The sequence below is a fragment of the Clupea harengus genome, chromosome 25 (assembly GCF_900700415.2).
Source record: "Clupea harengus chromosome 25, Ch_v2.0.2, whole genome shotgun sequence".
NCBI classification, from domain to species: domain Eukaryota; kingdom Metazoa; phylum Chordata; class Actinopteri; order Clupeiformes; family Clupeidae; genus Clupea; species Clupea harengus.
Window position 1 is genome coordinate 2,706,009 of NC_045176.1, and position 10,530 is coordinate 2,716,538.

The 10,530-nt window shown below is 42.8% G+C and overlaps 1 protein-coding gene across 3 annotated transcripts; it reads left to right on the forward strand.

Annotated features, from left to right (window-relative positions):
• Positions 1-460: 460 nt before the first annotated feature.
• On the forward strand, positions 461-6,368 carry LOC116219649. Of its 3 annotated transcripts, none has more exons than XM_042703768.1 (8): positions 461-570; positions 724-834; positions 1,030-1,162; positions 1,383-1,691; positions 2,387-2,638; positions 4,556-4,807; positions 5,182-5,271; positions 5,501-6,368. In XM_042703768.1, exons 3-8 carry the CDS (start codon positions 1,105-1,107, stop codon positions 5,569-5,571), a joined length of 1,032 nt encoding a protein of 343 aa, XP_042559702.1. In that variant the 5' UTR covers positions 461-570; positions 724-834; positions 1,030-1,104; the 3' UTR covers positions 5,572-6,368. The 3 variants fall into 3 exon arrangements, 2 of the variants coding, with proteins under 2 accessions (XP_042559702.1, XP_042559703.1); XR_006151664.1 differs by having other exon boundaries at positions 464-834; positions 5,501-6,102; positions 6,161-6,368; XM_042703769.1 differs by lacking the exons at positions 461-570; positions 724-834 and having other exon boundaries at positions 916-1,162.
• Positions 6,369-10,530: the final 4,162 nt, after the last annotated feature.

Here is a 10,530-nt window from a genome sequence, read left to right on the forward strand (position 1 = left end):
GAGTCTAGAGCCAAGCACCTCAATGATAAGACTGCAGGAGTCTAGAGCCAAGCACCTCAATGATAAGACTGCAGGAGTTGTTTAGTTGAGTGGAGCTCTGCGATCGAATTCCCATATGAGGGTTGTGGGAATGGCTAAAATAACATGTCAGGCTATATAAATAGTTCTGATTCTGTGTGTACAGTTCTGATTCTGTGTGTACAGTTCTGATTCTGTGTGTATGGTGAACTGTGTTGTTATCCTGCGTTTGCTTATTGTGAAGTTGTTTGGGCAGCTCCCCGTCCTTAAAGGCCTAGTCTGTTGCACACAGAGGTAGTTCTCAAAACTTGGCTAGTCTTATAGAGTTGTCTGTGTTTGTGTGGGTGAGAAATGTCTGCACTCAGAAGGATGGTTGCTAAGCACACAGTTCCCTCCCCTTCCTGTCTGACTAGGTGCTGCATACTGATGTCTACAGCAGCATGTGCTTCTTCCTGTGCTGCCCACAAAGTGTGGTTCACATGTTGTTTTCTCTCTCTTGCTCTCTCTCTCTCAATCTCTCTCTCTCCCTCCATTTCTGTCTCTCTCTATCTGGTATAGTTCAACATTTAATGTTCTGTTTATCTTTCAGCATTACTACTTATATAACTGTAAGTTAATAATATAATGTGAATTGGAAAAAAAAACATTGAAAAGCCTTTATTGTCATTGTATTTGCATACAACAAAATTTGGAACACTGCTCCAGTTGGTGCCAAGAGGGACAACATACGTATAACAACACAACAATACAATAAGCTAAAAAAGATTAAGAGCACAACAAAGTGATGTGGTATGGAGTACAAGTACTCCCCCTGAGGTACGTTGCAAATAAATACAGTAACACTTTTGTCTTGTGCACATGAATAAGGTGACTGAGATGGCATAAGTGACTTGCAGGAGAGTAAACAGATTATGAATTTCTTTAAATATTCTATAACTTTAAAATATTTACTTGAATGTGTGAACTTTTCAAGAGGGTTTTTTCTTTCTTTTTACTCTGAACGTGTCACAGGAAGGAAATCAAACCCACACGCTGAATTGAAGTTAATTTCTGTTCTACACTGGGTGCAGTCTGAAGGAACGAAACATGCCATCAACTAGGACTTTGTCTTTGCTGGTTCAAGTGGTCTTTGTTCATTACACAGGTAGAAATAATACTCTCATTTTCTGCTGATTTGACTGGAATTCAGTAATATAGGCCTATGTGATCATACACATTTTGTCCAGTGTGTATAGAATCATTTTAGTCTGTTAATCAGAGCAGTTCTGTTTGGTGTGTGCAAATCAATATTAAACTCAATTCAATTTGATCAATATAGTGCCAAGACAATAAACATGAGTAACATCCTGCCTGTCTTTTCACAGCTGGGTCACCTGTGTCTGTGTTCAGACCCACTGGAGGATCTGCCACTCTGGAGTTCCAGGGACACCAGCAGCTGGAGAAGAAGAGTATAGATCTCATACAGTGGTACTTTGGCCTGGAAAAAATAATGAAATATTCCCCTTTGAGAGACACCGTTACCGTATTCACCCATCAAGACAGAGTGGAGTTTAACAAAGAGACCTTCTCTCTGGAGCTGAAGAACCTGCAGAAGAATGACAGTGGACTCTACAGAGGAGAGATCAGTGCTGTAAAAACTGAGGTTAAGGTTGAATACATGCTCTCTGTTCTGGGTGAGTTTGCCAAATGCTCCTCTGTATCTTTTACCATTTGTATCTGAGACGTCCTAAATGTAGGTTTCTGTATGCTTACACTTCTGCCTAAACCTACTCATGCATGCGTACAGTATAGTCCATTCTGAGAGACTTGTTCCTGTATATGCAGTGACGTGATGTCAGTAAGAGGGTAGGCACTGAGTTATGAAAGCAAGATTACCTAATTTATTGTTTAGGCTAATAGGCTACGTCAAAACAGTACGAACAAGCATGGCACACACGCACGGTCGATATCAAGAAATTTTAAATCAGGATGACATATCGTGTACTACTCTCAGTCTCTCTCTCTCTCTCGCACACGCACGCACGCACGCACGCACGCACACACACCAGTTAATGTCCAGCATCAGAATGCAACCATCTTTATCCTGCAGAGAAAATCTGTATCTGTCCTGGGTCCTGAGTCTGGCGTGAGAGAAAGTGCCATATTCTTCCCCTTGAGAAAAAAAAGAAACGTAATACGAAACTGCTGCAGCAAAAGGGACAGAGGGCACCATCATTTGTAACCATAGCAATGAAGTGAACAATAATGTACAACATTGTGTTCTATATCATAAAATGATGTTGCTGATGAATATGTCTGTGTGTGTGTGTGTGTGTGTGTGTGTGTGTGTGTGTGTGTGTGTGTGTGTGTGTGTGTGTGTGTTTCTTAGATCCAGTGGAGTCCCCTGGCCTGTCTGTTGTCTCTAACTGGACCAGCTGTGACTCCTGTTATGTGACCTGTAAAGGTCATGACCTCTCTCTGACCTCCGCCTGTAACTGCAGCACCTGCTCTCCAGAGGAAGAACATTCCACTGACTCGAACCTCACCCTCTCTGTCAGAAGTGGTGTTGTCATTTGTAACTATAGCAACCAAGTCAGCTGGAGTAATGATGCAAAGGATATCAAACTACTGTGCCCTACAGGTAAGGAAGAAAATCAATGCAGAATAGGACAAATAAAAATACCTTCAAATCAAAACAGTCTAGACCAGGGGTCTCAAACTCAAATTACCCGGGGGCCGATAAGCGTCCAGTCTGGTCATTGGGGGGCCAGATTTTTTTTATCTGTTGGCTTGCCTATCACAATACTGTAGATACCACTTTTGAGTTGGCAAATCTACCATGTGTGATATGTGGTACAACGGTTAGTGTTGTTGAATAACAAGTAGCTGACCTGAGTTTCAATTCCGGGGCAATGCAAGATGCTCTTTGGATAAAGGTGTTTGTTAAAGTTGCTCTTTAGGATCACTTTGTCCCATTGATAGCCCATGACTTACATATACAGCAGTAATAGTAAGATAATGTCTTCATCGACCACTACATCTACATTTTTCCTTCATACATGCGCATTTCAAAGCAAATGCTGTATGCACCACTTTTGTATAGTTGTTAACAAGGCTGAAAACAAACAAAACAAAGCAGAAAACTGAATAAAGTTTCAGCAAAAATCTGAATCATTTTATTTCATAAAATAAATGTATTATTCCTCGGAGCGACTTCAATGACAGACCAACATGCTCTATTGCGTCACACAGTTGGTCAAATACATCCGTGGCTGTGGAACGGCCTTGCATTGTTTTTACACAAAGTAATTCCGCTGTCACTTCAAACTGATTGTTAACACTGCCGAAAAAAATCGCAAGCTAACTATATCATTTGTCAATACTCTCGTCCAGAGCCACAGAATACACACTGAAATGTTTGCCTTTGACACGCAGTTAGATTTTTTTTCAGGTAATGACCGCTGGACTATACATACCGTAATCCCATTAGATAGCTGGCTCAGACACTTCGCAAATACCCTCAGACGTATTTTTCAGTTATAATAACCGGGTTTTTACATTGCACAGTGTCTATTTCTTTGTAACTTAAAAAAAATCTAAGCAAAAAAAAGTCAAACAAACAACTATGTTGTCATTACTCGGAGAGACTTCACTGACAGACCAGCATGCTCCATTGCGTCACACAGTTGGTCAAATACATCCTTGGCTGTGGTACGGCCTTGCATTGTTTTTACACAAAGTAATTCCTCTGTCACTTCAAACTGGTTGTTAACACTGTAGGAAAAAATCGCGAGCTAAACATTATCATTTATGTCAGTAGCCTACTCTCGTCCAGAGCCACAGAATACGCACTGAAACTTTTGCCTTTGACACGCAGCTAGATTTATTTTATTATTATTTATATTTATGACAACTGGACTATACATAATCCTGTGTATTATTCGTTTACTTGTCAAAACGATAGAAGACATTCCTCCAAAATACCTATTTTGAATGATTTTGTTGCCATTTCGTGACTTCCGCTAAGAAAAAATAGTTCTTCACGCAGATAGATCTTTAAAGTTCCAGGTGTTGCGTAGCAACGCATTACTTGCTGACTTCAATTCAGTTTCCATTACATTAAATGACTGGACTACTTGCAGAATGATATGAAAGACGTGAATAAGAAGCACAAAACCCGTTGCCAATGGCAGCGGTAAACATTGGGGTGGCTCATTCAAATCAATCGGGCCGGACCGGATAAAATCGCTTGTCGGGCTGGATTTGGCCCGGGGGCCGGAGTTTGAGACCCCTGGTGGACTCTACAGAGGAGAGATCAGTGGTGGAGAAACTGAATACAGGCTCTCTGTTCTGATTGAGATAGACTTATTTCTCCTCATTAAGTGAACAATAATATACAACATTGTGTTCTATATCATACAATTGTGTTGCTGATGAATATATGTGTGTGTGTGTGTGTGTGTGTGTGTGTGTGTGTGTGTGTGTGTGTGTGTGTGTGTGTGTGTGTGTGTGTGTGTGTGTTTGTGTGTGTGTGTGTGTGTGTGTGTGTGTGTTTCAGATCCTGTGGAGTCCCCTGTCCTGTCCGTTGTCTCTAACTGGACCAGCTGTGACGCCTGTAATGTGACCTGTAAAGGTCATGACCTCTCTCTGACCTCCACCTGTAACTACAGCACCTGCTCCCCAGAGGGTGGAGCCTCCACTGACTCCACCCTCTCTCTCTCTGTCAGAAGTGGTGTTGTCATTTGTAACTATAGTAACCTAGTCAGCTGGAGTAATGATACAAAGGATTTCAAACTACTGTGCTGTACAGGTAAGGAAGAGATGGATAGACCAATAGGCATAGAAACGTAGCATATCCGTGAATTGTATTAAGTATCAATGCTGAATAGGAAAAATTAAAGCACCTTAAAACCAAAACAGTCAAAGGAATGAATGTAGTTGACTGTTTCCTATTCTTCATTCCTCTGAAGAGAATACAGTTTGCTCAATACAGTATGCTACAGTATCTGCCCAGGGTTCGCTCCATGATTTTATTGTAAGGAATCTCATATAGAGGACCTGAGTAAAGTGTGCAAGAGCAGAGATGAGACAGAACCTCTCAGCCTATTACATATAGGTCTAATAAGTGTGACGAATAATAATGTAAAAATAATAAATCATAATGATGATTTGTTTTCTCCTCAGAACAAAGTGTGCCTGCTTGGATTGGAATAATAATTGCAATTGCAATTTTGGGTGTTGCTGTGCTGATTGCTTTGCTATGGCGGAAATCAGGTATTTACATAGAGACTCTGTTATTCTGCTATTTGACACACAGAGTATGGGACCGTTGCGGTAATCAAAATGTGTTTTATGTCCTCACAGTCAGAAAACGAACAGATACACCAAATATTTTTCCATTAATAGAATGTGACCTCTGAATATTCTGTCACTTTATTCTCTATTATTGAATCACACATATTCCTGTGCATGTAATGTGAGCTTGTATGCTCAACTTCCTCAGCAAACCCATGGCCAATCAGATGCTGCCGTGAGCCAGGAGAGACACACAGTGAGACTGGGACTGGAGGCTGAGGAACCAGGAAACGTCCCGCCCAGTTCTGCCCAGTCCTTGCCCAAGCTGCATTGGGGATGTAGAGACCATGATAGATCAGGGTTGATCTATTTAATGAAGTATAGTATTGACAAGCTTATAATAATTGGTAATGATTGGTCTTTTTTGAAAATGAGACAAATGTTTTACCCTAAATCTGCAATATGTGTGGTATGCAATGATCGTGATATAGTGCTTTAATTGTGTTATTTAGTATAGTCTTTCCATAGTAGTTAATGCAGTATCTCAGATAACTTATGCCCAGACAGTCATCTACTAGTAAATGTGTTTAATGCCTTTCTATAGATTTTGTATTGATTTTGTGATTGATTTGAGTGCCTTTGGTGAGGTTGGTGAGTTTTCTGTGATGAAGTGTTTCAGCAGCTGTTTGAAGTGAATAAAGTGGCCTCTTAATCTTAGGGACAATACTGTCATATTGGACTGTGTTTTTAAGGTCACATTGTGTTTTAATCTTAGGGACATACACTGTCATATTGGACTGTGTTTTTAAGGTCACATTGTGTTTTAATCTTAGGGACATACACTGTCATATTGGACTGTGTTTTTAAGGTCACATTGTGCTTTGAAGTGAATAAAGTGGCCTCTTAATCTTAGGGACATACACTGTCACTTTGGACTGTGTTTTAAGGTCACATTGTGCTGTAGATATTTCCACCAGGAAGCTACCTCACAGAAATGACTTCTCACTGTCTTAAGTGTGTTTGTAATGTCAGCACACAAACATCCTGTGTCTGTTCCAGTAAAATAGAGAATTGTCCAAACCTTTGTGTATGCGTTGTGTTTTCTTCTGTTGCAATGCAAACTCAGCATGTCATACATCTATGCTGTTATATGTTATAGTACTTCAGTGAGGTAAAGTGAAGATTATTATTAAGTTAGTAAATATTAACTGAGATGGGATTCAGCATGTTCTACAACTGCTGTGATTTGTTTCAGTACTTTAATAAGGTAAAGTGAAAATTATTATTAAGTTAGTAAATATTTACTGAGATGGGATTCAGCATGCCAAGAACTAACCTGTCTCAGAACTGTCAGAACTGTGTTTCGAGGCGGGTCAAGTTGAGAATAGTGCCATAAATGTAGGATAGTCTGTTACTACTTGGCTTATGTCAGAACTCTATAAACACCTTTGATACCTTTTCCATTGAGACTGAGTCTCCAGCTAGTTTGTTGTGCTAGTTGAATGTGTGTGTAAGATGAAAAGTCTCCAGACCCATCTCAGCACAGGCACATGACACATACAGCCGTTCTCATCTAACGTCGTTCTTACTTTCATTTTAAACTGTGCTCAAGGTTTAACTTAGTTCAAGGTTTCTTATTATTTGTTGCTACCAGAGAAAAATTGTAAGGTATTATTGTATTTTAACAAATGCCCTTGTCCTTAGTAGGAAATCTGAACCCAACACATGTTCACACATCTGGATTTGCCACCAAACTGGGGGGTGAGGGGGGGGGGGGGGTTCTGTTCACTCGTTGATTTAACAAGATGTGAGTTATTTAGGGATCAGGCCTCTCTAATCAGGTAATCCACTAAACTTCAACTTCAACTGTAAATAAATTAGTCTTGCAGAAGAGGTGCAGCAAGTTTAGATTCAAAGGGTGATTTCAAGATTGATACAGTAATTCCCAGATATAGTGATTTGCATGTGAATGTGCATGTTTCATAGTTACCAGGGGTATATTCGTCGTAAGGGATTAAGTTAAGTTAATCAATTGTCCTATTAGCCCATTAGAATTATCGAGATGATTGAGGACAGGATATTAGATTAGATTAGATTAGATTCAACTTTATTGTCATTGCACAGAGTACAAGTACTGAGGCAACGAAATGCAGTTAGCATCTAACCAGAAGTGCAAAATCAGAAGAGTGCAGAGTATGTGCAGAGTGGTAATATAAAAATAGATAAATAGAATATATACAGTATGGTATAAGACATAAGTAATATGAACAGTAAGCAGCAATAGTGGTGGTTAGTGCAGATGTGATATAGATATAAGATATAGATATACAGTATGTAAAGTGCAGGTGAAGTACAGGTGAAAGTGGCAGTAGAAGTTATAAATGAGGTAGGAGACATAAGATATAAGTACGGTGAATATGGATATGGACAACAATTTTAAATAAATAGATATAAACAAATGAACAGTTTTAGTGCAAATGTTTAGTGGCTGGGGGAGGTGTGTGGCAGTCAGGCCAGGGTAGAGGGGGGAATACAGTCACTGTAGGAAGGAATGTGAGGGGGTAGCCAGGGGGGGTCACCGTGATGCAGAGTTCAGCAGGGTGACAGCCGCAGGGAAGAAGCTGTTCCTGAGCCTGCTGGTCCGGGAACGGAGGACACTGTAGCGCCTCCCTGAGGGGAGGAGGGCAAACAGTGTGTGGTTGGGATGGGAGCTGTCCTTGTCGATGCTGCGCGCTTTCCGCAGACATCTTTTGCGCTGGACAGCCTCGATGGAGGGGAGTGGGGAACCAGTGATGCGTTGGGCAGTTTTCACTACCCTCTGGAGAGTTTTGCGGTCTGCCACAGAGCAGCTGCCATACCAGACTGAGATGCAGTTGGTGAGGATGCTCTCAATGGTGCAGCGGTAGAAGTTCACCAGAATCTGAGGAGACAGATTTGCCTTCTTCAATCTCCTCAAGAAGAAGAGACGCTGGTGAGCCTTCTTGATTAGGGTTGAGGTGTTGAGGGTCCAAGAGAGGTCCTCGGAGATGTGGACACCCAGGAATTTAAAGCTGGCGACACGCTCCACCTCCGTCCCGTTGATACAGATTGGGGTGTGTGCGCCACCTTTGGTCCTCCTGAAGTCCACAATTAGCTCCTTGGTTTTCATGGTGTTGAGAGCCAGGTTGTTGTTAGCACACCACACTGCCAGGTGCTGGACCTCTTCCCTGTAGGCCGACTCATCGTTGTTGTTGATGAGGCCAATCACCGTTGTGTCGTCTGCAAACTTTACAATGGCATTAGAACCATGTACAGCTGTGCAGTCGTAGGTGAAAAGGGAGTAGAGGAGAGGGCTCAGCACGCAGCCCTGTGGGACACCAGTGTTCAGGATGAGGGTTGAGGAGGTGTTGTTGTCTAACCTGACAGACTGAGGTCTGTTGGTTAGGAAGTCCAGAATCCAGTTCCTGAGGGAGGTGTTGATGCCCAGATCACTGAGTTTTGTGATCAGTTTGGAGGGGATTATGGTGTTAAATGCAGAGCTGAAGTCTATGAACAACAGTCTCGCGTATGTGTTACTGTTGTCCAGGTGGGAAAGGGCGGAGTGTAGTGCCGTGGAGATGGCATCCTCCGTGCTCCTATTCTGGCGGTAGGCGAGGGGGTCCAGTGTGGGTGGTAGGCATGATTTGAGATGAGCCAGGACCAGCCTCTCGAAGCACTTCATTATGGTTGGAGTGAGTGCCACTGGGCGAAAGTCATTAAGGCTCGCTGCCTTGGAGTGCTTTGGCACCGGCACGATGGAGGTGGTTTTGAAGCACGTGGGGACAGCTGCTTGGGCCAGTGACATGTTGAATATGTCAGTCAAGACCCTGAGCACCCGTCCAGGGATGCCATCAGGGCCAGCAGCCTTTCGTGTATTAGTCCTGCTCAGTGCAGCACATACGTCGGTGGAGGAGAGTGTGAGGGGTTGGTTGTCTGTAGTGAGCACAGCCTTGATGGCCGCCTCCTGGTTGTCCCTGTCGAAGCGTGCATAAAAGCTGTTAAGCTCATCAGGGAGTGATGCTTCGCCGGTTTGGGGGGAGGTGTTGGTGGGTTTATAGTCCGTTATGGCCTGGATGCCTTGCCACATGCGTCGGGGGTCTGAGTTGTTTTTGAAGTGCTCTTCAATCTTTAGCTTGTATCTGTGCTCGGCCTTTTTGATGCCCCTCTTCAGGTCGGCCCTGGATGAACTGTAGGCCTGGGTGTCACCTGATCTGAAAGCAATATCGCGTGCCTTCAGCAAAAGGCGGACCTGCCTGTTCATCCATGGCTTCTGATTAGGGAATGTGGTGATTTGTTTGAGGGTGGTGACACTGTTGATGTTGTGATCTTGCTAGCCTGCATGCACAGACCTGGCTGAGTGTGATCTTGCTAGCCTGCATGCACAGACCTGGCTGAGTGTGATCTTGCTCAGCCTGCATGCACAGACCTGGCTGAGTGTGATCTTGTTAGCCTGCATGCACAGACCTGGCTGAGTGTGATCTTGCTAGCCTGCATGCACAGACCTGGCTGAGTGTGATCTTGCTCGACTGATGTTATACGTGCTAAAACACATGCACACATGTTGCTGACGTTTGTGTACGGGTTTCAGTCTGCAGCAAACTCCATCTACAGCTCGGTGCAGAGACCACAAACACCTTAAGCAGATCATACTCCCCTGAGCTCCTCTCCCACCAGTCTCTATGCTGCCGGGAAGGACACCTGAATTATCGGTGCCAACATGCCCACCATCCAAGACCAGTACACCTCCAGAGTCAGAAAAAGGGCAGGAAAAACTGTACTTCTTATGTCATACTCTTACCGTTTAAAACTTATCCTTGCACATCTTGCTCTCTCCACTTCTTTGCAAACTTTTGTTGTGTTTACAATTCACAGCTCCTGTATATAGCCATTCCTCCTTGTATATACTTTCTTAGACTTCTTAGACCGTTGTACAGTTGTATTGTGTTGTGATGTATATTTTGTGTAAGGGCACTGAGAGCCACTTTACCCGGTTTCAAATTCCTTGTTTGTGCAAACTTACTTGGCCAATAAACGTGATTCTATTATATTATATTCTACTCTATCTAGTGGTTATAAAAGAATTCTAAGAATTGACCCATGGGCCATAGAGAGGTCACTTAGGACCACAGACAGGAGTTGATGGGAGAAGCGTGATTCCTGTAAGGCCAGGCAGTACCTCAGCATGTGCTAAATGCCCTGCTAGCCTGCATGCACAGACCT